At 40.2% G+C, this 27,325-nt stretch overlaps 1 protein-coding gene across 1 annotated transcript in view; it reads left to right on the forward strand.

Annotated features, from left to right (window-relative positions):
- Positions 1-27,325, forward strand: part of mgat5 (alpha-1,6-mannosylglycoprotein 6-beta-N-acetylglucosaminyltransferase) — a 103,190-nt gene that overhangs the window by 45,728 nt on the left and 30,137 nt on the right. Inside the window, exons 4-10 of the mRNA XM_088930244.1 lie at positions 9,305-9,381; positions 12,467-12,556; positions 13,715-13,786; positions 14,759-14,920; positions 15,717-15,886; positions 18,385-18,519; positions 21,721-21,854. Of these exons, the coding sequence (XP_088786370.1) occupies positions 9,305-9,381; positions 12,467-12,556; positions 13,715-13,786; positions 14,759-14,920; positions 15,717-15,886; positions 18,385-18,519; positions 21,721-21,854 (840 nt within the window). The remainder of the gene's footprint in view (positions 1-9,304; positions 9,382-12,466; positions 12,557-13,714; positions 13,787-14,758; positions 14,921-15,716; positions 15,887-18,384; positions 18,520-21,720; positions 21,855-27,325) is intronic.

Genomic DNA, 27,325 nt, shown 5'->3' on the forward strand with positions numbered 1-27,325 from the left:
CACTTTTAATTTAAAATGATTTTTTTATTAACTAGAACTTTAAAAAGTATATATGAATGATACATTTTTATTTTTTAACACTGATTCATCTTCCCTGTGAGCTCTGTGACAAGGGAAAGTGCCCAAAGAGCTCCATAGAAATGAGCGTTTGATAACTAATCTGATTACATCTCAAATCTAATTGCATCATTGAATAGTTGAGTAGTAAGAAGAAATAAAAAGTGTTTTATGGACAGTGTTTAAAAGGAGGGTTCCAGTGCCTTTGTCTGCCACCAGGCATTTACAAGTAATGTGAGGTCTTACCAGTGAGGCTTGGATTATCCATTAAGTTTATGCATTAAATTTGGGTAACTGCAATAATCCATTATAAAATTGTAGTTATCTGTTATCTGTGAGGCTGGTCGGAAGGACTGAAAAACATGACAGACACACCATTGTTGTGCCCTGTTAACCATGAATATGAATGTCCACACTCCACGTGTGCCGACCGATAACAGGTGTAGTTTTACTTCAGCTCAGTTTGTTCTCTGCCTTGTTTGCTGATAACGGACGCATTAACTCCAATGTGAAAAATAGCAGTGGGATTTAAATGATTTTTGAGAGCTGCAGTATTTATCCTGTGTCTGCTGCCATTCAGGCCATTAGCATAAAATTTGTAGTATGAGAGTGTTGCAGTTTCTCTTCATCCAGAACCTTAATTGTGTTGTGAAGCCGGCAGTCCTTATCCATTACTCTGTTTTCACAAGCATAGTGTTCTCGCCTCTTACATTAGAGCTTTATTTAGCAAGAAGAGAAATTGAATTGCTTTTGCATGAGTCTATATATGCTGTGAGTATGTCAGTGCTGGCGTGGAAAATAAGATTGTGTAGTTTGAGACTAATGGCATTCTTGAGCTATGCCAATATAACACACAGAAATCAGAAGCTTTTCTAGCCTCTCTGAGATTCATAGGACTATGCAGGAATGCAGAACCTTTGCAAACCTAGGATTATTTGCTAAACACTGCCCCACCCATTAAAAAGTGTCTTTATTGGTTTTACCTAATTTTGTGCGAGTTCTATGTACATTGAATTTCTTTTTGTAATCATTATTTAAAACCAATTACAGGTTCATGGAACAGAAATAGTAAGCATATTGTTTTTTAATATCCAAAGCATTAGTTAATTAAAACATACGTTACACAATTTGATTGTAATCCATAAAGCTTTTAACTTTGTATTTTTCCTAGTAACAATACTTAAGGCACAAATTGCTATGACAGTCTTTGGTTAAAACGTTACTTATCTGGTTTCAAGGTACGACAGTACCTAGTTACTTACACTTAACTGCTTTTTTGTTAACAGTTATAAAAACTAAAGCCTAACTAAAGTTTTATTCTGTGGCTTTTGAAAATTGATTTGTTACTATGCTTTTCTATTCTGTGACTCTGTTACACATTTTGTTACCTGAAATCATGTGATCCAGGGTTTTGAACATACAGTACAGTAATTGTAGGTTACATATTTAGTATGTTGAATGTCATGAAAACCACTCACATACAAGATTATATTTTTTATGATTATTTTAAATTTGGTGGTGTAGATTATTTGCAGAATAGGCTTGTTTTCATGTCTGTTTTCATTAGTAAATGAATGAGTCAGTCTTGATCACGTTTATGTTGTATATGTGAGAGCAAAGTACTCACAGCATTACAGTACAGAAACACCATGTCCATACCCTTCTCCCAAGCTAAAGTACTTTTCCAGGCCATCTTTATTTGGACTGATGCTGAATTGGTAATTTTCCGGTCTTATTAATGCACGCCTGAAGGTCTCTGCTTGGATGCCTCATGCCCAGGATTGGAAAGCGATACTGGAAATGAGATGTGAATGGCCCGGGCCACCTGAGGTTGTGCTATTTGCAAGGCCATTGAGCTGTATTTGCTTTGGGAGTGGCAGAGCTGTGAGGAAATAATAATTGAGGTTCTAGGTGTAGCACAGAGCAGCACTGGAGACATTCAGGAGCAGAATCTGCTCAGGTAGAGCTTGAAAAAGAGCAATTATCTGGCCTTCTGTGAGATTTTCACATCCCCCTAATGATGTTCTAACAGGCTTTATTGTCATCACCTTATGTAAAGGACTAAGTACTTTAATTTTTTTGTTGTTTGGTCTTGATGAGATTCACAGAGTTCAAATGTTTTGCTTTGGTATGATTTTGCTGAGTAACTGAGAATGTCAAAGGATTGCTTTACTCTCCTGGAAGCAGAGATCTAGTGTTCAGGTATAAAAAGAGGTATTACAGCTTTATTATTCAGCAGTCTATACCGACTCAGCCTTACACATGTGTACACAGGTGACAATCTGATCTGTCAGAGCTGAGGAGCTGCATTCAATTTCATGCTATCCATTGCTAATTGTGGTGGCTTTTATATTATTTTCTTATGGTGTTGTTGTGAGATCAGATAATATGTGTTTTTATTAGGTGGTCATTTAGGGATATGTGGTTTCAGCAGCTTCTCTTGCAGGCTGACATGTTTTGTCTTGCTCTCTTAAACCACACACCCGTTTTAGCAGAGAGAGAGACTTTGGTAGACCCCTCTATTTCTTTCAAGTCTGTGCTTTCTCTGTTGTGAGTAATCCTCCTTTTATCTCACCCCCCACCCCACCTCTCTCACCTCCTCCTTTAATCACCACTCTGGGTACAGCTCTCAATTCTCCATCGGAGTTCGGCCCAGCCCTCTCGGAAACGCACAAGGCGACAAGGTTACCCCAAACAGAACAAAAGAAAAATGAAGAAATCCACCATCTGCCATTTTTTTAGTATACTAGAACCATTGTTAAAGACCGGGCAGCGTATCTTCTTCTCAGTTTGCACTTTCCATGACCCCCATGCGAGCCGAGCAGTGCAGGCGAAGCGGTTCTCTCTCCGCACCTGTGCTGCTCTGGGCTTTGGACCTTCCTAGGGAACCTGGCGAAGGCAGTAACAGCTGTGGCCCTGGCCATAGCCTCAGTCCGTGTCCAGTAAACTCCCAGGGGAGATGTCTGGCTTTGAGAATTCACACCTCCTCCTTCAGGGTCAGCTCTTCTGGCTCTGGCTCTGGCTCTGGGTCCTTGAAGAGCTGCTCGTGGTGTAGTTGTCTCTCTTCTTTTCATGGCAAACGCCACGAGCTTTATGATAAGTCGGAGTGAGCAAAGGAACAAGATTATTCCACGCTGCAAGACAGTGGTTTCTGGATTTTGGGATACCCTCCCCCCCCCCCTCTAATTTTTAGTCCAAGCTTCAGTTCTATTTCACATTTATGAATTGGACCAATGTCAAATAGACATCTTCTTCTGGGACAGGATCTGTAGTTGACTCAGAACTTGTCAAATCTAAACTGCAGGAAAACATTCCTGAGCAACTCATTCTAAACAGTAAGTCAGACGCTCCTGATTGCGTTGTTAGATTATCATCTGAATCTAATAATTACATTGAGTTAGCCTCATTCTTTCTAAACATTCCATGCTGAGCTTTGCCTCCTTTGTGTTCAGTTTAAGCTTTGTAGTTTTGTGTCACCAGAATTTCATTATAAAGTCTTTTTCCTTGCAGTATTTACTAAATTGCAATGAAATACATCTGATGTATTGTTCCCATACTGGAGTGGAGCACATCATGTGTTTTTTTCATGCCATCCAGTCAGTCTTTATCCTCTATTTCACACAGTCTGGTTGTCCAAATGCCCAGAAACCTGAAGCAGGACGTTACAGTCTCCATCTGTGTGGCAGAGGATGGTACTTAACATGGCAGAGGATTAAGCACTGGATTTTATAAAGTCCAATTTAATCGAGGAGGTGTAGCTGTGAAAAATAAAAAATGTCATAAAATTATCAGTAAGGAACATTTGTAGCTTGGGCCAAGCACACTACAATAAAATGAAAGCTGTTAATCTGACCTTCCAGTTTCTAGGATGTTGAGAAAATCTACCCCTTTCAGGCATCAAGCTCAGCCATTAGGAGTTAGGTAATCTTTACAATCTACAGTCCTTTCATTTTCTGTGTTTGTGCATTTTTTTATGGCGCTATGCATGATCTGGTTTGATATTCCTTTTTTTATGTACATAACAAGAGCCGACTCCTGTAGAGTTTTGGATGACTGATTAATCATTTATCATTTATCTTGTGGTAGTCATACAGTTTTAAAATTCTCTGTGTCCCACCACAGCCCACCTTAGTCCCTCTTATAGAGCACCTGGGTACAAGTGGTTTAAATGTTTAATCCTCCACTCTAGCCAGGCCTCTATGTTCTGATGGATCCCAGAGCTATAGATAGATGGGTTTCTGTTTTGCTGAGTAGCGATTGGAAATCCTGTCTGAACCTCTTTATCTTGAATCCGTTGTCACTGTAAAAAAGGCACTGTATCTCATTGCTTTCATAACCTTTTTTTTCCCACTTCTGCTGCTGCCAAATCACAAGATCATTCTTTTTGCGCAGTAATGTCTTCCTGATGTATTGTTAGCAGGAAGTCCCTACAACTGCCCTTACAATGTGCAGTGATGTGAAAGCATTTTTTTGTCCTGATCTGAAACATAGGCACCCCTACTCAACAACCACTCAGAAAAATGCTGTATAATAGACTATTTCATTGCTAAAACTTGGGTGTAAGTACTGGCCTATTTGGTTGAATAAATATCGGTTCTAAAGGTAAAATATTCTATATGGCACTCTATATAAGAGATAAGATCGAAATCACTATATTGGCCATATACAATTTTTTGTGTTAGGAATTTGTCTTTTCGCATTCCCCAACTTGCTCTCCATGAGACACACAGACAGGGAGAGAAGCTTGGGGTCAGAGCGCAGGGTCAGCCATTTATACGGCGCCCCTGGAGCAGTTGGGGTGAAGGGCCTTGCTCAGGGGCCCAATGGAGTAGGATTCCTCTGCCAGCCACGGGATTTGAACCGGCAACCTTCCAGCCACAGGCGCAGATTCTGAGCCACAGAGCCACCGCACAGTCACCATATAAATATTTCACATTTTAAGATGCTTCCAGGCTGAAGATATATTGACTATATTTTTAATGCCCTATTGTGATGAGTCATCCTCTGAGATATAATAAACCTTTGAATTGATTGAAAGAATTGATAAATGATCAAGTTGATAAATTTAGCCTGTATCGGTTAAAAGCATGTTCTTAAAAGAACACAAACCTTGCAAACAGGTTTACATTTCTTTTCACTGTAAACTTTGAACTGAGGTATCTCATTAAAGAAGAGCTATATACTGTATAAATTAAAATTTTGGTTCATACTTTCTCATTGTTACAGGGAAATGCAACTATTGTTCATCTTGTAAGTAACTCCAATAGAGGAATTCTGTGCAATCTCAGCCTTCAGCTGTTAGGGTGAATCATTTAGTCTTCGCTGCAGGGCATTAAAAATGGCTCAAGTCAAAAAGGCTCCTTTCACTACATTTTATTGTGGCTTAAGTGCCATTCTGTGGCTTAAAACTATCCATCATTTGCTGACTTTACCCTCTGATTTTGACAGGGGACTAATGAAGGTTGTTGTTGATTCTGTAATGTGTCCTGTAGCTCCAGAAGTCAAATACTCTTTCTTTAATTGCAGCTGTAAAAACTACAAATCAGAAAATGGAACTTTAAAGCTTATTTTCAGTGATTCAACAATAATGTCACAGTTTATATATGTGTAGTGTCACTGTGCATAATGCACACCTTGTGCACCAATATGCTTTGAGACAAGATGGAATTTTAAAATTGCCTTTAAGTTGAAAGACCTTATTGTATAGCATTAGGCACCATGCCTTTGCAGAGATGAACATCGGTGATTGATGCCTATGTGCTGTCAAAGTGCAATGATTATCAGCTGTTCACCTATTCCTGCCACACATCTAACTGTGAGGTTAGTGGAAGAATGTTACTGATGAGTTTAAAAGCATCATTTTGGGTCATGTGTTAGAGTAACAACATCCAGTTCTGTTATTGTAGAAGAAAACATAACATCTGAAATCTTAAAATTTACAAAAGCGTTATATGTTCATTTTTTCAGTTACAGTATACAGTATCTCTGCAGAGTTATTAATGCTGCATTTAATCATGAAAAGACTCCCTTTTGTTACTCATTGGCAAAAATAGTAACAGCTGATCATTATTGCACATGCACTGTACACGCCATGAAGCATCAGCTGTCACGTCAGCAAGGGCATAATGCTGAATTTACACATGGCCACGGGCAGCTTTAAAATCTGGTGCTTACCAAGTCATATTAACATTTTATAGATAAGGTGTTATGCAATTGGCAACATTGCACCTCATTAGTCCCCATTTTAACCAGTAATAAACTGTTTTTCTATAGAATAGAAATAAAGTTTCCTTTGAATCTGAAGGTGCAATTCAGTGACTCCCAGGTTTTATGTGATGTAGTCGGACATAATCATTGTTACCCTAACAGCCTTGTTCTCATGATATTATGTATCATTATTTAGCAACTTATTTCTTTTCTTATTCCTTTGTATCTGACTGATGTTCATGTAAGTACCGCACCAGTTAAGAGGTCCAAATGATTGTTGTTCAACTTAACCAAGGCAAGAAATAACCATGGATCTCTTGGGCTTCTGTCTGCTAGGCTCGTAGTGTGAGAGATGCATCACTCCTCCTCTCTCTGTTCTGTAGAACAGTGGGACTCAAGTGGGACCTTGTATTACTGATGATTTATTTGGTATTGCAAATTATATTTGTCATTCAAAGCAACATATTTTCATGCATTCAAAGGTACAGTACAAGAGTGGTGTCTCACCTGGATTCAAACCCACAACCTTCACGTTACGAGTCCACATTGCTGCCCTACTACAGTACCTTGTGCAGAGTCAGTATGCCACTTTGGAGGGTATTAAAAAGTAATTGTGCATTTTAAATAAATAAAGAATGCACAAAAAGGGGATTTATGATTTTAATTGAAAAGCACGTCTAATGCCAATTTGACATCCAGTTTAGTATTTGTCTGGTATTTTCTATTTAAGACAGAATGGAAAGTTAGAAGAACGTTATGAAGAGGATTCTTTCTGTAATTAAAATATAAATGACTTAGTCCTCAGATGTCAAAGCTGCCTTTTCTAGCAAAATAAGTAGCTTAGTCATGGATGTGCTGATGCAGATCAGGTATGCAAATTGTTTTGTTCGGCAAAAACATTAGAGCAAGTGCAGACAGCACACAGCATACAGTCAAACATGGGTTTGTTGTGTGTAAATATGCAATTAGCATTTCTTTCTTTGTACCACATGAGAAAGTTGTATGTTTTGCTTGTAAAACAGCAGTGAAGTTGCCAAATATATGTGTATGCATGTACTGTATGTGGGATTAGAAAGGAAACTTCTTTCAGGTTTGAGAACTACACTGAGTCATTTTCCTCAAATATCCTAAAGCTTGTCATTATTTGTGATCTCAGTGCCATTCTATATATTAATGATTGACTACAATACTAAAGGGAAATTCTGAGTGTCCTACAGTACTATTGGATAGAAAACAAATCTGTTAAACTAGTGAACAGTAACATAATTACTGTGGGAGAGAGATAATTTTGTTAAATCCTGGCTCAAGATGGTTTCACAGAGGCAGTTGGCAATAAAACCCTTATTTTTCTCAACCTCCTGACATGTGCCATTAAAATATTTCTGGATGAAGAAGCTTAATGATCCAGGATTCATTTTGAAGTTGTTACACTCAAATATTCAATACAGTAAAATATGGTCTAGTAATTATCATGCCAATGGATCTTGCAGCTTCTCACAAGACAATGCTCACCTGGCATACGGTGAGTATCGGTGTACTCACAGCAAAAGCATTCATTCACTTCAACCACTTTCTGCATCTTAAAAAGCACAGCCTTCTCCCCTTTTCAGAAACGGATTATGCTAACATCCCTAGCTGTCTTCAGTAATGCTGCAAGCGCACATCTGGAAGAGAAGAAAAACTATCCACTCCACTGGTGCAAGACCAGGCACATTTAAAACACCAGTTTAACCTGTGGTGCAGAAAAACAACTTATTGTCTTGTTAACGTAATGCGTTTGCAAAAGCTCCCAACAGTGAGCAGCATTGAACACTGTAGGCTAATTGAGTTAGGTTAGTAAATCTGCCTCCCCTGTAGTTCATGAATCTTTTAATAGGTGCTGTATCTGCCATGCGTATCAAGCTTGCCGCAGTTCTCCATATGGACTCATACTGAAGAACAGTACCTTGTTTTAGCATTAACCAGCACAGCAGACTGTGTGTATCAATCAATAATTCAGGATGTGATAACCACAAAAATATTTATTCTGGGACATACTATAAACAAGCTGCAGCAATCTGTTTGTAAAAGAATAGTAGCCTCTGTTCAGAGCAGTTTTAACAGCACCTTCTTTGTTTGACAGAGCTGTAAATGTAGGGCTTACCATCTAACACACAAGTTGCAGTGATTTATTTTTCTCCACAAAGATTACAGTGTTTCAGAGACCCTGTGAAAAAATCTGCAGAGTAGGGTGATGAGCAAGGGTTTTGAGTTTATCTTTTACACAGAAGTCCCTTTTTAACATTAACTTTTTAAATACAGTGACATGGAAGATTACCAATAGTTGGTCATGTAATTGAGAAAAGGTCTGTCTTTACTGTAATTAATTTGCCTCACTTGTTACATTTAAAGTGTAATACTGAATTTGTAACTCAATTTATCACTTTTCAGCTCTAGTACAGTCAATTTTAATTGCATAAGTAATGCATTTCACTTTTTTGACATTCAAACGCCTTCTTCTGTTCTGGGGTGAATGCATATTCATAGTTTGTGCTGTGAAGGTTAGAAGAGGCTGTTTCGATACTGTACGTGTGCCTGTGCAGATCCCTTGCGTTACAAGGGACAGTCTCAGACATTCTGGGTTTCTGGATCATTCTGAGAAGTGCGTTCCAGTAGGTCACTCGGAAGGATACGCCTTGATCGGCCCACAGCTGTCTGACTCCAGCAGCAGGTCGGCAGGACAAGGAGGCAGGGGCCCATCTCCTCGGACAAGTCTTGGAAAAGACTTTAATCTGAATGAGAGGCTAGACTTCTTTGACCTGCCGAGAGGAGCCAGCTCAGTCAAGTGTAAGAGGAATTGAGGTTCCTCATTCCTCTCTGTCGCTTGTGGATTTGCATGCTGTATACAGTAGATTTTTTACGTATGTTTGTTTGTTTGGGTTTTTTTGCAGTTTTTTTGCCACTTGCAGGATGTATTTTGCTGATAATGCAGTGCCAGTCTAAATGCTGTCTGTTGTTACGGAGAGTGTCAGCTGACTGCAGTGATTTGTTTACCCCTCAGACCTGCTCAATGGGGCCCAGGAGACCTGCGAACTCCCTCCTATGGACGGCTTCCCTCACTGTGAGGGCAAGTTGAAGGTACGTAGTTAAAAAACAGAACCAACAAAAAGAAAAGGCCAGCAGGCTGAGGCTCATCTGTGCCGAGGGCAGACTGTTTATATATCGATCAGGCCACACTCTAGTCTGCAGCTCTCTCGTTTTAAATTAGTGGGTGTTTAGGTTCATTCACAAAGATAAAGGTCTAAAAACAATTTGGCCAAACGCTGATCGATACAGATACTAAGAAAATAAAAGTAACACAAAGCATGTGTTCAAAGCATAATGGGCAATTTCATATCAATTCAACATTTTTGTCAATTGTTTTGTTCTTTAAACAATAATTATTTTTGTAACATGGTAAGAAAGTTACTTTCCCTTTAGCCTTATTTCAGGTTTTCCTGCTTTGGGCGGTATTTATAAACTGGTTGCTGTTTTAGTTACGCTAGTACTTCCCGAGTTGCGTTTGTATTTTGAGCACTTTGGTCAGTGTTGATGATGATGATTACAGTTTCAGACGCAGCCTAAACAGTACAGTCCATCTCTTTAAATCACCACTGCAGACATTCTTCTTCACAGACCAGCCATTTCCCTCGCATTGCAAACTTCAAAGTAGAAATGTCAAAATTGCAAGTGCAGTCCTGTGCTGTTTCTCCGCTGCTACCAGGTTGACCAGAGCTCAGAGCTGTTTTGAAGTCATTTTTCTTTGTTCTGGAAGTGTGAAGATCTCATTCACAGTTCTGTATTGTACAGTACGCCCAGGGGACTGGACAAATTATTTCCATTTGTACTTCCACATACTAAAACCTCTAGTTGTTGAGGCTGCATATTTTTAAGAGATTTTTAAGCTGGAAGGATGGGGAATAGTGCCATCTAAATATAATCTGAATATAATACAATACAGTGCCATGACACACTTATTTCTAGCAGGAGCAGATAATCCTGGGGCTATCAAGAGATCTTCAGCTGTTTTGTAACTTGTAAGAATTCAAATCCCAAAATAGACAGGTTTTCTTTTTTCTCCATTTTCTGAAGAGAGATTCTTCTCCTAAAGAGAAGTTTCTTTGGCTTGCATTTCGGTTTGTTGTGTCTAGATCCCCTCTGTTTAGTTCTGAGGAAAGTTAGTAAGCTGTGTGATGCAGATAAGCGATTGCACAAATAGTTATTTGCATACTGTTGATCAACTTGGGACACTAAAATCATTCATAAGTTATTTTTTACTGTTGTGAATGTGAAATGGTGAATCATTTTCTTATTAATATTATTTATATTTTTATTTGCTTAGCAGGCAAATGCCTTAACCCAGGGCAGCTGACAGCATACAGAGAGCTTGCAGTATGTGCAAGTACAATTAAACCAAAAAAAATATAAAGTAACAATTTCCTGGCAGGACAAAGTTAAATAGAACTAAGTTGTAACGGTTTAATACAAAGTGGTGATGTAGGAACTTTGTATTTATTGTGTTCACAGTAGATAAGAGCAGTTGGCAAATGATCATTTAAGAGTTTTAAGAGTTACTGAAGGATGTAGCCGATGATCGCTGGTGCTGTCTAAACAGAAGACCCTTGAGCAGGGTGCCGAAGGGTGTTCAGGGCAGCCAGCAGCTCCGATTACTGTAGGTAGGTCATTCCACTGCTGAGGGGAGTTTGTGGAGAAAGAACAGGCTGTGGAATTGCGAGCATAGAGAGTCGGACGCCTAGCGGAAGAGCAGGAGCACAGAGAGCAAAGATGGGCTTGGGAGGGTCCTTTAAGACTAGCAGGAGAAAGCGGCCGAAACAGCAGCTGGCACGAACAAGATGCTCTCAACCACAGAGAGCCGGTGGGGAGAACAGAGGGATGTAAAGCAGCACAAGAAAATGGAGGAGGACAAAGACGGAGCAGGATTCTGGATGAGTTAGATAGACAAATAGCGTTGAAAGGGAGGTTCTCCAAGCGGGAGATATACAAGTCTTGGTCGGAGAGTACCAGGGCCTGCGCTAGGAGTTACGTGCAAGAGCTGGAGAGGAAGGAGTGGATTCAGTGAGTACTGCTCAGGATGAAGTGTCTGGAAAACTCCAGAGAAATTGTGTGCTGGGGAGAGAGAGGTCCAGAGTGGCACTGGGCTGCTTAACAGAGGATGGGACAGGGTGGTGGAGTCGAGAGATAGAGAAGGAGGAGAAGAAAAGCAGTTTGGGTCTCAGAGTGCATGCAGGAGATGGCTGTGAGAAAGCTGATGTACTGTATGGCAGGAGACATGGGTGTGAGACAGAGGAGAGGAGATGAAGATTTCAGCATCATCAGCCTAGAAAAGAAATGAAAATCTATCTGAGGAGATAGAAGGGACCAGGGAGAGGGTGTGGAGAGAGAAGAACATAGGACCCAGGAAATAGTCCTGGAGGACACCAGGGGACAGAGCATAAGTAGCAGAGATCAATCCTTAATCGGAGTTCTTGTCGGAGTGATCAGTGAAGCTTGAGAACAATCCCGGTGTGCTCAGTGCCAAGACTCCCAAGCTGAGTGAGTGTTGATAGGACAGCAGAGGGATCCACAGTGTCAGAGATGGAGGAGAAAGGGAAATGATGAGGGATTGAGACAGAAGAAGGGAAGGCAGCACTATCTGACAGCGAAGGAGTGTCTCAAAACATTAAAACCCTTTCAGGTCACATCTCCTTTTAATAGATGTTGCGTAACCCAAGTGTTTCCTGATAAAGTGTGTTTTTGTCTCCAGCTGACTGTCAGATGGAGGGGTGTAAATACAGTGATGTGTCGGGAGCAAGTGACACAAAAATTGCTGAATTTGTATTTTTTGTGTTGCTTACAAATCTGGAGGAAAAAAAACTTGAAGAAACAGAATGCCAAGACATTGATTTGACTGTCACTTCTGTACACTTCTATATTATATACACCGCAGTGCGAGATCATGGAAAACATTATAGCTTTTTATACTATTAAGTACTCCTGGGCGTACTTTGGTTAAATGCAAATCCATAGTACATCATCATTAAAAAAAGCATTCTATTTTAAAGATGAGTTTTTTTGTGGCTTTGTTTTTCTTGCTTCCAAAACGTGTTTTTTTTTTCTGATTAGCTTTGGCGAGAGTTGAAGGTAGTTGCTCATAATTAATGGATGTGCTTTATCCATAATGCAGTGGATGAAGGACATGTGGCGGTCGGACCCTTGCTACGCCAGCTACGGTGTGGATGGTTCCCTGTGCTCCTTCTTCATTTACCTCAGCGAGGTGAGAGAAGCCCAGTATCTCTGTTTTTTGTCAAAAAATGAGCACGGAGGCCACGATTAGTCAAAGTGTTTACTTCACCGTCACGTGCATTATTGATATGTTGCGACATGAAATGCATTAAGTCTGTCAATTCCATCGCATACGTAAATTAAAAAATACGATGTGAAATATTAATCTTCAGACGCCCGTTTAGCTGCATGTACAGTGCATGGAACGGTACCATTAAGAAAACTGTCGGACGCAAACGTGAGCCTAAGCTTGGGTTTTTCTCTGAAGGCATCCAGACCTGGTACCTAAAGTACATAAATACAAAATCCATCATTACCAGCTTGTGAATTTGAAACATTTCCTCCAGCCACAGAAAGGAAGCAGGAAAAAAAAATCTTCAGTTGTGGTTCAGTTTGCTTGTGCACTCCCTCTGGAAGTGTCGTGTCACTGTACATATATTTTCATTTCTGAGTTTCTCATGCAGCTCTATATATCATTCATATCTGTTGAACATGCCATTGACCCCGGGCAGGAACTGGGTTAACAAGCTGAACGTACTTAATCTCCTGATTAATGCCCAGGAGCAAAGGCTGAATGCGTAAAATGAGTGAATAGTTGCGCAAGATGAAGTGTTAATAACTAGGATTTATGAGTTGTGTGTTAGCTGCCAAAGACAAGTTGAAAACGCCGCCTCGGAGAGAAATGTGTTACAGTGGGCAGAAGCTGACCACTGAGGATGTGGCCGGTGTGACCAATGAAATGACAGATGAAACGTGTTCACACCTTTGTTCTTTATATTTGTATTTATAATGAAAACAGTACTCCGAAAGGGAGGTCCTCCTGCCTGCAGAGGAAGGGTCTGGTTTAAAAACCCCGAACAGTCCTTGGAATTAAGAGATCGTTTTTGCGAAGTTTTGCATTGCTGTTCATGCTGTGCATTGCTCTTTCATGTTGCTTTTCTGTACCTGATCCTCTGGTATAATAGAACGAAAATATTGTACCCTCTCAAGTGACATTGCATTTAATGGGGTTTTTTGCTGATTCAACTTTAAATAAAAATCTCCAATAAGATATTTTCTGTTTTCAGAGGGCATTTTAGGTGAGCTAGTTTCTGTAAAGCAGGTGCAGATCTTGCTCCAGTGAAACTCTGTTGGTCTGTCTTGCTGCCAGGTTGAAAACTGGTGTCCCCGCCTTCCTTGGAGAGCCAGGAACCCCAGTGAAGAGGCTGACAGGAAAGGGCAGGTGAGTTGCCTTTGTGTTTGTGCTGAAGTACCAGCAGCCTACTTCGAATGGGCAGTAGAGAGCACATCACTGATTCCAGCCTCTCCCCTTGGCTGAAGCGGCACTGATTGCATACTGAGAGCAATACAGGCCTGAGATGGACCTGCCATTCAGGGAAATTGTTAGCTGTCAGAGGGCTGTATATGTCAGCGTGTGAAATTGCACTTTCCACAGAATGAGCAGACGGCTCTTAGTGCCCCCTTTTTTATGGTCTGTTTTTCAAGCGTCCTTCACAACGGTAAATCCCTTGGGTTTGGAAGGCAAATTGTAAAATTTAAACCTTAATTAAAGCGGCTCCCAGTCAACAATGTCTGGGCTGCTGTTTTCTGAAACGGATATCGCTGCCTCTCCCAGTGCTGGTGTAATTAGTGCTGTAGAAAGGTGCTGCTGACTGATGTCAGATGGAGTGCCAGCGTCTGCCACCTGAGCTTCCTGACATACTATCGCTCTGCTTTGTATGAGTCCTCTGCTCTGTAGATATGAATAATGCAATAAATATAAATCATGTGTGTGTATATATATATATCTTCCCCTGAATTTTTGGGCAGTGACTTAATAATTCTTTTAGGGAGTTTTTCCTAATATAAAATTTCAAAGACACTGTGTGAGACAATTCATGCTATTGATGTCTGTAGGTGTCAGACAATTAGCAATGATTTTCTATCATCAGGAAGGATGGAGATTTGATATTTGTGCATTCTTTTCCAATTATTTTGATGTTAATGAGTGCTTGCATTAGTCCTTCCCAATGAAAGCATGGTAATAGCTCTTGGAACGATTACCATATGAAAAACCGCTCATTTCAGAGCTGGCACCTGTAATTTGTTTTAGTAATGTCTAATATTCATAAGACTACAGGGACCGGGGCTTTCTGTGAGTAAAGTCTCCAGAGGAACACGTGGCAGGACGGGGCTCTTGTGCTCTCCCCCGCAGACTGAAATCCGCACGGATTTCGAAGAGCTCTACAGAGTGATGTCCCGACGGGAGGAGTTTCGCTGGATGATGCTGAGGATAAAGCGGATGGCGGAGCCGTGGGTGGGAGCCATCAAGTCCCTGGCGGAGAAGCAGAACCTGGAGAAGCGGAAACGCAAGAAGGTTTGGCGTCCGCTGTCTGAATGACATAATCATCATCATCATCATCAGATCGACAGCTTTGATAACTGAGAGGAACTGGATTCTGAAGACATTTTCTAGATCCTGGTTAAAATGCCAGATCTGCTCAGGAGAGCAGCAGGGTGGGGCACGGTGGCCCTCGCAATGCTGGGGCCAGTTGGGGTTCAGTTCCAGACCTGGGGCGCTAGGGGGTGCATGTTGAGTTAATAAGACCAGCCGCAGGGTGACAAGCTAAAGCAGGACTGAGATATTAATAGGCAAACACATGGAGTGAGACTCTGAGATCCTGAAACTGTCACCAAGAGCATGGACACTGCTTGAAGTAATCTGTATTTTTATACGTTACATCGGTGTCTCAGAATAATTCATGGAAGAAATTAATATACCATTGGTTTGAACTACTCTTTGCTATCTGTGCCTGTTGCTGGTAGGAAAGAAGCCAAAACTGACACTTTTTCCTTTTAAAGTAGAAAAGCCTTTCGTGATGTCCCAGCTGGAAAAGCAGTCGCTCCCGTCTCGCTTGAAGTTAGCTTTCATGTTGCTGCAGTAGGCTCTCTCTTCGCCACACTTCAGTGCCCTGCTGGTAGGGCATGGATAAGGGCAGGAAGCCGGTGCTTTCGGATTCATGGCTAATGCTGCCTTTGTCCTTGGGGAACGAATGCCTTCTAATAACTCAGAAAGATGCTAAAATAGTTACAGCAATTTCTGTCACAAGTTCACTTTCAAGAGCGTGTGAATGTGTGTACTATACGTATCTGTGTGTTTAATTTTCTCCCAGATACTGGTCCATCTTGGCCTCCTGACAAAGGAATCAGGATTCAAAATTGCAGAGAATGCCTTCAGCGGAGGCCCCCTGGGCGAGCTGGTGCAGTGGAGTGACTTAATTACGACTCTGTATCTTCTGGGCCATGACATCAGGATTTCAGCCTCACTAGCTGAACTCAAAGAGTAAGAATATCGTTTCCACTTAATCCTCTGCACACACTAACTACAGAAGTCATTAAAGTGGCAGAAGGGATAGAGGAATAAATCTGAAGGTTTAAATAAATAAAAGAATAGACCCCATTTTTATTAAGTTGCTTAATGTAGCATTTCCGTGTCACACAGTCAAACACAGAGCAGAACAATCACTTGACACTGCAGGGTTTTATCTTTTTTCAGGAAAAAAGGTTTGTTCAGTGTTAGCCTGCACAGGTCCTTTGTTTTGCTTTTCTTTTCAAAGCCTGGATTAATGACAGGCCTCTTGGGAGCAGAGCAGAGCCACAATTAAATATCAAGACAGTGGTGTAAGATGATGTGCTGGAAAACCCGTCATGCTCCTGACATCCTGTCTGTGTGTGAACTGCTCTGGTTCTGCAGCCTGCAGTCACAGATGGCACTGATGTGAGTGAGTGCTCTCTACCCAAACTGCACTTACCTGGCACACCAACAGAAGCCAGTTTTTACAGTCAGTGCATCAACAATTTTATTTTCACAGCAAAAAAAAGCCTGGTTCCAACCCATGACGTCACAGATGCATCTTTGTGTTATAGCTGGGATGCGGTGATTTTAAGCTTCATCTGCATCTTTATTCTGTCTACAGAATGGATTCAAATAATTGGGGAATTGTATAAATGGTTGCTGTTGCCTGTTTAAATTAATGAGTAAGTAATTTCCAACAGCTCCAAATTATTATTTTGTATGTGAGCTGCAAGATTCTTTAGGCAAATGTGCTGGTTTAGTGGAATACATAGTTTTAGGGGTTTTGTTTGTACCCAATACTTTATAAAACACCTGTAAAGTGATAGCTTTTTGAAATATGTCTTGGTTGGACTGGTTTTAATCTCTCCTAAAGAAAATGAAAGCAGAAAAATCCAGTCTGTGAGTCAGTAACTTGCAGTAGCTTTACACTACCATGCTGCCCTTTTTTGTAGCATGCAAATGCAAAAAAGCTTTTAGCTTTATGGATCTGCAGAGGGAACAAACCATTTTAAGAATGAGAACAAAGTGAATCCAGAAGTTTTTGGTTGGTGATATGTGATGAATTAGCTACTGCTGCTTTCCCTATTGGCTGTGCTAGGACGTTTACCTTGCTATGTTGAACCTTGAAAGATTTTTAAATTACAAGATTTGGTTTCTTCCCATACAAACTTAGCTGAGTTTGTATGAGCTCAGTCAGAGATTTTATAGTAGTCGATGCTCATAACATGAATATATTTTAATTAATGTCTAAGACATCCAGGATGTTTGCATTATAAATGTGTGACTCACATCACCATGTTTTGTGCAGAAACCCCCCTTAATTGGTCAGTTTCTGCAAATTGCCACAGTAAAACTGAACCAAGCAAAGAGCAGAAGTCAATGAATTTTGCTGTCACAGGGTATCCTGTTGTTTTGGTGCCAAGGTACTGGTTTGATTTTACTCCAAGAACTATCCTGTTTCCTTCTTGGATGTCTGTGTCGTTTTCATTCCACACCCTGTATATTTGAAAAGGCAAGGACAAAGAAGTTCTTAATGAGACTGTGCTTCACAAAAATATTCTCAGAATCTCTCTGCTTTTCAGACAGGTATGCTTTAGGAATAATCATTTCCTTGTGAAAGAGAATACTTACGTGTTATTACTGTATATCCACAAGGATGTATCTCAAAAGGCTTTTGCATCTGAAGAGATGTACAGTAGCAGTCATACTGTGACCTTACTTCCTATATTTATACATTATGCAAAGCCTGTTTTTTTACAGTTCTGTGCCATTCCAGTTTGTTTTCTTCCTGCACTTATGTATCTTCAGCTTTGCAATTTTCTTAGAAAAATACAAACCTACTGTTCAGGTTGAAAGCAGTGTCCTAGATGTCACCAGTTGAGGTCTGAGCTCTGTCACTGGGATTCTGCTGCTCAATGCAGTGGCCAGGCTCTGCTCACCTCAGGTGGACTCATGTCAGACAAGGCACCCTTGCATCACTGTGAGCATGCAGAGTGGTGTTTGTGAGAACTGCATTTCTCCTCCGGTGGTAACTCTCCTGTAGTCACTGCAGAGCTTATGGCATGAAGCAGGTGGCTTGGACAGTGCAAAGATCTGGGGAAAGTGTGCATGTTCTTTATCACCTCTCCGCTGGCGCAAACATTTTAATAGCAAAGCTTAAAATATTGCACAGAATTGACAAGTTACTTTTGCTCACTTGCAAGAACGGATTAATATCCCTGATAATTTACATGTCTGAAAATAGAAAAAAATCCATTGTCAGTGTAATAGAGAGCAAGGAACAGATTGTATTGGTGTACAAAAGCTCTTATTGTGGCCTCTATGTGGCAATGGCAGAATGAGTAACAGTGTGAAGTCTGTCAGCCTTGAAGACTTAATGTTTCTTACCTTCCCTGCATGCACATGCAGGTTTGTCCTTCGAGTCATTGTTTAGTTTGCTTCCTTGTGCTCCTTTTCATGAACGTCTTGTGTTGTTCCCACTCCAGGATAATGAGGAAGGTGGTTGGCAACAAGTCTGGCTGTCCCACCCAAGGCGATAAAGTGGTGGAGCTGATTTACATCGACATCGTGGGGCTGACTCAGTTCAAGAAAACGCTCGGACCATCCTGGGTGCACTACCAGTACGTTTCCAGCTTGTTTCTTTAGGAGTTGTGGAGTATACATAAGGGCCACAGCCCTGGTGCTGAAATGAATATCTGCGTGGTTCTTTCACAAAGTCTTTGAGTTCCACTTTGTCTGAAGTTCGATTGTTTATTTTATCCTTCAAGGTACCCCTCTTGGCGTTTCTTTTATCCTGCACCTCTTCTGTAGATTTGCTTCTGCTTTTCAGTACTCCCTCTTCTCCTTTGTGTTTTGTAGTTGTTATTCTGCCTAGGTATGACATGTTTCATTACTGAGCCATCAACACCCAAATTTATTTTTGCATAACGCCTGACTTCACCCAAGCACTGTCTGACTTGCCGAACTGATTAGATGATGTTATCAGTTGGGTGCATCATATTCTTTTACACCTGAATTCTTAACAAGACAAGAAGTTGTGCTGATTGTCCTTATTAAGCCCGCAATAGTGTCAAGGCTTTGTTTAAATTGATGGTGCTGGAAGCAGTCCGTGTGCTCAGGTCAGGAGTCTGGGTGTCATCTGTGTATTTACATTTCAAGCTCATGTTCTGTGCGTTACAAAGATATCTTTTTTCAGCTTTGAATGTCGCTCGTGTCCATTCAGGTGTCCAGACCTGATGTGTAAAATGCTAATGCATGCTTTTATCTGTTCCAGTCTTGATTATTGTAATGCAGTGCTCGCTGTTGTGTCTAAACATGTTCTAAGGTTGTGGCAGTTTCCAAAATAAGCTTCCTGAATCTTAATAAAACCAAAGTGCGTGAGCGGTGATCTCCTGTCTTAGCTTCATTGCACTGTCTCCCTGAGGTTTTTGGGGAAAAAAATCCAAATGCTGCTCACCTTCAAGGACTTGAGTGGTGTGTCTACTGAGTGTACCTGTGAACTGCTGATCTCCCCACACTGCATGCCGTTTGAGATCAGAAACTGGCACATCTAGATATTACTTTACAAAATGTTTGTAAAATGGAGTGAAACAACATCTGAGACTGATGTATGATGAACTGGGATTGGAATTAAAATGGCAGTCTTTGTTAATGCAGTGATCCCATTTCAATCCTGTTGTTGCAGGCCTCCAGACATCATTATGACTCCCGGCATCTGGTTTAAGAGAAACCGGTGGCCTGTTTCTCATAGAAAAAACTTATTTCATTTTCCTGAAACGTCAGTGGATGTATTCAATTTCTAACTTTTGTGCATATGGTAGTTTATTTAGCTGCAAGATGTCAACAGCAGATTTATTACATTTTATTCATCCTCCACTGTCAAATATGTCCTCAGGTATTGCCTTAGGATTGTAGTATAATTGTTGTTTTTCTATCTGTGCTAAAGATTTATTTTTAAAAAATGAATTTCTGGAATTTACTTTCAAGCTTAAAAAGCCATCTATGAAAATGTCATATTTATTTTGGAATCCATGGTAAAGCCTGTTACAAACAGAACAGAATTCTTTCATGAAATTAATGAAAGAAAAGAAGCATTGTTCATTCTGATCAATTTTTGTGCCTGAAGTTGGCTTTTCACATCGCCTTGGTTTCATGTTTCTACATGTTGGTAGACTGAGGATGAAATGATTTGAGACAATAAGGGTTTCATTCCCTGTCTAATGTGCCATGTGGAATGTTGAATGCATTATTCTGAGAATCAAAGCTGTCAGCTATGTTAGTCATTTTAAATATAATGAGACCAGCTGCAGTACTGCTCACTTCCCGTGTCCTGAGATAGAAATCATATCCTCTAAACACACATTTCCCCGAGGCCTTAATATGCCTATTGGGAAATAAATCGAATGATATCATATATTGATCTGACATTGTGAGTTACAAAAGTACCCTTCCAGTGTCTGGCTGTGTGTTCACATGACCTTCAGATCATCTTAATTATGGAAGGTCAACTTAATTTTTAAATTACTCTGAATCAATGTTATACAGCTTTTACCAAGCAGCTGAGTAATAAAATGTGAATGATTAGATTACATGAAACCATTTCCAGGCAATACTGCTTTTGGTAAAAAGTTGGGAACGAAATATAGGATTAAAAATGCAGACAGGAAAGCAGGCTCAAATTTCCAATTGTTTTACACATGTACTGTACCATTACAAGAGCTTGTTTGACTTGTCATTACAAGTACATTGCCCATGCATACCTAGCATTTAGTCTGAACAGGTTCGTGCAGTACTAAGGTTGAATGTGCCTGCCTTTCTTCTGAATCCACATTTCTCCGATTCTAATTATACTGAAGTGGAATTTTATCTAAATAAAATACATTTTTGTCATACAACAGAAAAACCAAGTGTGTGTTTTCCGCACTGCAACCATACACAGCGAATTCAGAATTGTTGTATGACGGTGATCTGCCAGTTTTGGAACAAGTCTGGTTCGATCTGATTTGACATGCACTGAAAATTACTTTGAGCAATATTAAACAGTTAATCCTCTGTGTAGCCAGATGCAAAGTACATTGTCCCAAAGCCCATGAATACTTCAAAGACACTTATGAACCTCTAATACTACCCCAGAACGTTACAGTTCTTAAAAAATGGGTGTTTGCCATGTCATTTATAGGAGGTAAAGGAACAAGTAATAGGTTTATTCCATGCTGAAAAAAAGAAGAAAGAGAACACAACGTTTCAGCCGTGGAGCCTTCTTCAGATGTGTCACACCTGAAGAAGGCTCCACGGCCGAAATGTTGTGTTCTCTTTCTTCTTTTTTTCAGCATGGAATAAACCTATTACTTGTTCCTTTGCAGCCTACGCATGCTGACTCAGCTACCCACCTGAACATTTATAGGAGGTGTTGAAATTGAATGCAAATGATTAACAGCTCATCATTACTACAGGAGCTTTGACACTCGATAGATGACATTTTCCGATGACGGGTGAAAAGGGATCCTGGATCCTGTTTTTGAGGATCTTTAAGAATTTTCCGAAAATCAAAACACTGGCTTGAGTCAAAGCCTCTTGATATCAGTACCCTAAAACTGACTCAGACGCACCGTAGACTTTCTCTAGAAGATGAAACGATGAGCACCCTCTCCTGGAATTTGAAAGCATTTTTTCTCTGTTTCTATTTTGTTTTGTTTTGTTTTTCCACAGAGTGATGCATTTTTTTCCAGTATGTGATACAGCAAGCCTTGAGAGTAAATTGCTAATGCACAATATCTGACTGTTTTTGTTGTTGTCGTCGTCTTGGGTTTTCTGTGGTTTAGGTGCATGCTCCGGGTGTTGGATTCCTTTGGCACCGAACCCGAGTTCAACCATGCGCACTACGCCCAGTCCAAGGGACATAAAACCCCCTGGGGGAAGTGGAACCTCAACCCCCAGCAGTTCAACACCATGTTCCGTGAGTTCATCTTTGCTACTCATGTGTCTGTAAGAGAGGTACTGCAGCCCTATGAAAACAATCTCTGGTTTGACATTTATTTTTCAGTCATGGAGCAGAAAAAATACCCAAAGTCTCAGTTTCAGTGACCTACAAACGCTGGTGGGTTGTAGTACTTTCATGGTTTGGATCATGTCAGTAACCCCTTTGTCTTTCAAAGCAATCTGACAGTGAGGTCAGGTGACTCAGACAGGTGCTAGCATTTGCAGGCCAGTGGGATTTCTGGATTATCATTCACCATATTCTGGGTCATAATTTTCAGGGGTATAGAGACTCCTAGAATACACTTGAATCATCAAAATCTGCTGCCTGATTGAAAAAATAAAAGACACTGCAGTGACAAAACAAGAGAAAAATGTAGAGCAGTGGTTTGTAACAATTGCTCTTGCTCAGTTTTTTCCGATAGAAAAGCATTTGACATCATGTGATTCTTTGATTATTATTTGATTATAATTATTGATGTTGATATGAAATTATTGATAATTTTTGGAATTAAGATTACATGCTATGGTTCTTCCCAGTCTGGTGTAATCTTGCTTTGGTGTAGCTGCTACTGACTTCCCCATTCATGAATTCACATGCTGCCTGGGGGGAAATGAGCAGGGAAAAGTGCCTCAGTTTCTCTTATGGTCTGTCCTTTGTGAATTTAAGAGATGCTCAGGAATTAATTGTTCACAAACCACTCGTCATGGTCAGGAATCATTGTATTTGTTTGGTTTGTACAGTACTTGGTCTGAGTGTTAGGGAATAGAGGATCTTGATGTTTATTAGCATGTTTTACAGACATAGTTAACTTAATTACAGAGGAAAACAAATAACGTTTGTCTACTATTTGTTACCATTTTAATTGTTAATTAATAATTGGTAATTGCTTCCCTGCATCATGTAGAGGTGGTTATAAAGGAGACAACAAAGCAGACTTCTGAGAATATTCTTTCAGGGAACCATTCTCTGTGCATTGACATTGCTTTAGTTACTAGAATCCTAAATAGGTTTGCATATACTGTATGTGCGAAGGTGCTGTCAGGGGCAGAAGTGCTCATATGAATGGTGATGTGATTTCAGGCTGTAATAGTTGCTTCAGGGCACAGTTAAAGCTGGTAAGGCTGTCAGATGCAATGTCAGTGACTGCATCTTTTATCACCTCGGCTGGTTGTTTTCTTCACACCATTAGGGGAAAAGGACATGGGAATGATCATTTCCATCATTATCCTCCGAACCATCATCTAACCAGGTGACAACGTTTGGTACAGAGAAAACCCAGTACAAGCACAGCATCTATGCAGCCCAGAAAGTTAAAAGATTTCTGAATTTATGGGTCTATACATATGCCAGATACCATGATGTAATTGATGAAACCCAGTTGATAAACAGTTCAAAACAGTAATGAAAAGCTCTTTTGTTTTCAGTCAAGTGAATTTCCATTGAGGAAAAAGTAACAATGAACTTTAGATGTGCAACCACAGAACAGAAGAGAAGCAGACGTTCAGGACTAGACAACACTGCGGGCGCTGTTGAGGGCTTGTGGATTGTGTGCTTCATAGAATTACTATCAAAACGCTGGTGCAGATGTGACAGAGCTTTTATTACAGGCGGCCTGCATAATTGTGAGAGCATCTAGCAATCTCTGTGGAGCACGTGCAGCATAATCTTTTAGCAAGGAGGCAGTTTCATTAGCTCCCAGAGGAACCTTCCACACACTTCAGTCACAAACTGGGGTCGCTGTCTTCTGACAGTCATTCATATCCCTGGAGGTTACTAGGCCCTCTTCTGTCACCTCAGCACTGTTGACTCCTTCAACACAGCACCTGGCTTCGCTATCAGTGTGTCTGTTTTGACTGATTCAGTCTGCTTAGTTTTTTTATCCATATGCTATTCAGAAATGGAAGAAAAAAAGGTGCCTGAAATCAGGAGATTTGCATGGTGTTATGGTTACAGTTGAATGGAAGAATTTCACTGAACCAGCAGTGGAAAAGAGATTTTCCATACTGAGCTTGTTTGCCTAAAGTAACACTCTTCAGTACCTTTCCATACTCTTCATTAAAGAACAGACTTGCAGGGGTCCAATTTCACAAAATCTTGGCGTCTTGAGGTTTAAATTAAAGCCAACTTCACCTCTGCTGAAGCACTTAGTCTATGGTAATTAACATTGCTTAACACGCTGTAAGGAACAGAACAGTGATCATTACATGTGACCACGAGTAAGATTTTCCTCCACTGTCTTCCAGTAACCATATTGAACATTGCAATTCTTAAGTCTGGTGTTTATACCTGGCTGCTTTTGGTCTTCAAAAAGCACAACCAGCTGCTTCTATTTCAGCGTCAGTGTGTGAGAGATAGTACCACTGTACTGTATGTTAGAGCTCTCTGGTTTGCAACAGCAAATTAAAAGCTGCATGTCCCCCAGGTTTGTAGCACAGGGCTTGGGGGTACTGGCTTGATGTTGTCTTTTTCCCTCTCCTGTCTCGGCAGATCTGTGACGGGCAGCGATTAGCATGCTGCCCAGGCTGTGTATCATCTTGCCAACACAGGCCCTCTGGTCTTCCTTTTAATTGTGGAGCCACTGATTGTTTCACTTTGGTCTGTTTTGATACACACGATCTCCTCCACAGGACCAAATGGAAATATTTAATTAAAATGTAAAAAAAAACATCACTGATAGAAGTGGAAGATTCTTTTTTGTGAAGGTGTTAATGAGCTTTTAAATTATATCTTTTGCATGATTGCTTTGAGATAAACGTTTGGGTAAGTAAGCACTCCTGCTTATAACTTCTCTGCTTAATTGTTTGATTTCAAAATGCTATACATGCGGCGCATTTAAACAGGATGGGATGGGTTTTGTCAAGGTGAGAATCTCCCCAATGTTATTTGAAACATATGTCTTAGTTTGCTCACTAGTGGGAAGATTTCATGTCTGCTGCGGTGTCTCGTCTTCATGAGATACAGCAAGGCATCTTATGATGTATTTGAAACCAAATTCTCTAGGAACTTTCCAGAGCTTGGTGATGTCATCACCACAGTTAAATGCTTTGATATAATAAAGCCACTGTAGATGTAAGTAAAGGTTAATTCCATGCTGAAAAGAGTAGAAAAAAAGACACAAAGTGTCTCTTCTCTTTTCAGCATGGAATAAACCTTTACTTGTTCCTTTGCAGTCTACGCATGCTGATGCAGCGGCCTACTTGAACCACTATAGATGTCATTCCTCAGAGCTACGGTGCTGAAATCTGACGTCAAGCACAAATTTTGGATTTGGATCCTGTGTCCCTATGGAATTCAGCTTGAGTTCTTCCAGTTTTTGCTCATACTAATTTACCATCCTGCGTTTGATGATATGAAGTACAACTTTACTTACATGGTTAATCAAGATGATTGTTCTGTAGTTCTTCTGTTTAGGACTTTTCCTGATCTTTCACAAATGGTCCCATATATTGAAGTTTTAAAGTCAGTGAGCTTTAACCCATTCACCCATGTTGATGAAAAGTTTACCAAGCTTCCTCAGGTGTTCAGTGAGCTGCCCTGCTTCTACAGTTCCGAGAAATTCTTTAGGGATGTTGTCCTGAACAGGTACCTGATTTCTGGTGCAGTATGACTGTGAGCAATTCAGAGGTGAGGACTGGCAATATGTCATCGGCATGGACATCACTGAGGTCTAGAGCTGAAGCTGACATTGTTGTTCCAGCTATGTGTAAGACCTCCATCTCTCCTGGACTCTTCCCAGTAGAGCTTCTCGCCAGTCTTCTCAGTGCATGCTCGCAAACAGCTTTTCTAAACATCTGGAGACACTTACGGGCAACACTGCTCTGTCTTTCGGGCAGCTCTCTTTCAATCATGTTGTATATAATTTCAAAACACACTGTCTTATCATTGATGTAAGTTTTCTTCTTCTGTTCATGAGCTTCCCTGGGTTCTCTTTGTTGTCTGGATGTGTTCTTCTTGGGTTTCAGAATTCATCTGCTTTTGATGAGGCTGTCTCGAGTTTCTTTTCTCACCTCACTGTGGATCTCAGAGAGGCTTGTCTTCCCGTGGCCTTCTGTAGCTTGATCTGTATCTGTTTCTGTGGCTGTGTTTCTTGTCAGGGTATTCTGCAGGTTCTGTGCCTGCTGCCACTGTGGTTCTCTCTGTTACCTGGTAATTCTGTGGTCTGCTCAGGATGTGACGAGCATGGGTGTTGATGAACTATATCTTTGTCTGACCAGAATAAACTTAGACCAGTTTATTTATATTTTGGAGCTCTGTGTTGGAAAAGCCAACACTGTTGGCAGTATTCTACCAGCCTAGTGACATTCTCCTGTCTCATGCCAATGCCATGCTATGGCATCAGAATCTCTCAATCGTTAGGAGGAATAATTTGCTAGTATTTTGTCAGCTTGTTGTTGGGCTCTCAGGCTACACATTTTACATTTTATAATTCCTTTTTGGTCAGACGTTTTTAATTTTAAACCAATTTTAATAATAAATGGAGCTTATTTTTTCCTTCTTTCAGAATAAAGGACATTTACTTTGTTCTGTTGTTTTGCTTCTGTTTGATGTGAAGAAGTGATAAGAGCTGAGAATGTCTGTGCCATGGGAAAGGTTTCTGTTGATTTAGAAGACTGGTGAACTTGGTGAGATGAGCAGTATGTATTATTTAGTACAGAATTGCATTTCAATGGCTTGAGTACACATGTGGAGCACGTGCTTTTAATGAGAATAGAGAAAGAGTCTTGAGTTCCATTTTAATTAAACTCAAATGTAATCCAGCCTTGTACGGGGTACTTTGATTAAGCATTCCTGGTCTTTACTCACAGAAAAGATTATTGGTCTTGTTTTGTGGTTGTAGGAAATATCTCATGCGGTTCTACAGCTTTAACTTAGAATATACTGTGTGAGAATATACATATTGACCTTTTATTTGGTGTCTCCTTCAGGTAAAAACAGCTCTTCACAAAGAAATGCCTTCAAATTGAAACCAGTGTTTAGATCTGTCAGGTTTGCAATTGTAGTATACAGATTTGTTAGGGATAATTACAGGTATATGTAAACACTGAAGCACTAAAAAAAGTAGTTTAAAAACATTACTTTTAACATTTTTGAGTAGCTGTAAAATAACTTCAGCTTGAGTTAAGTAACCTTAAATTATGCAGCTCATCGATTAAAAAGTGTCAGATTAGATCATTAATATTTATCATCAATATTCAGACATCTATGTCGAACAGTCTTATCTTCTAACATTAATAAATAAGGCTTTCACAGTAAAAATTAAAATAAATGGCAGGAATCTAATTTTTCTTTGGTTTAACACAGGTTGTGTCAGACCCCACTGAGTGTGAGACATTCACACATAAGTGTATCAATATTATTTTCCAAAAATTAATTCAAATACATTTTTTTATTTTCCAAATTCCTTTTACCATTAAGCACTGCTGGCAACTACTGTAGATTCACACTCC

This window comes from Atractosteus spatula, chromosome 13, assembly GCF_055471065.1.
Source record: "Atractosteus spatula isolate fAtrSpa1 chromosome 13, fAtrSpa1.hap1, whole genome shotgun sequence".
Classification (NCBI taxonomy): domain Eukaryota; kingdom Metazoa; phylum Chordata; class Actinopteri; order Semionotiformes; family Lepisosteidae; genus Atractosteus; species Atractosteus spatula.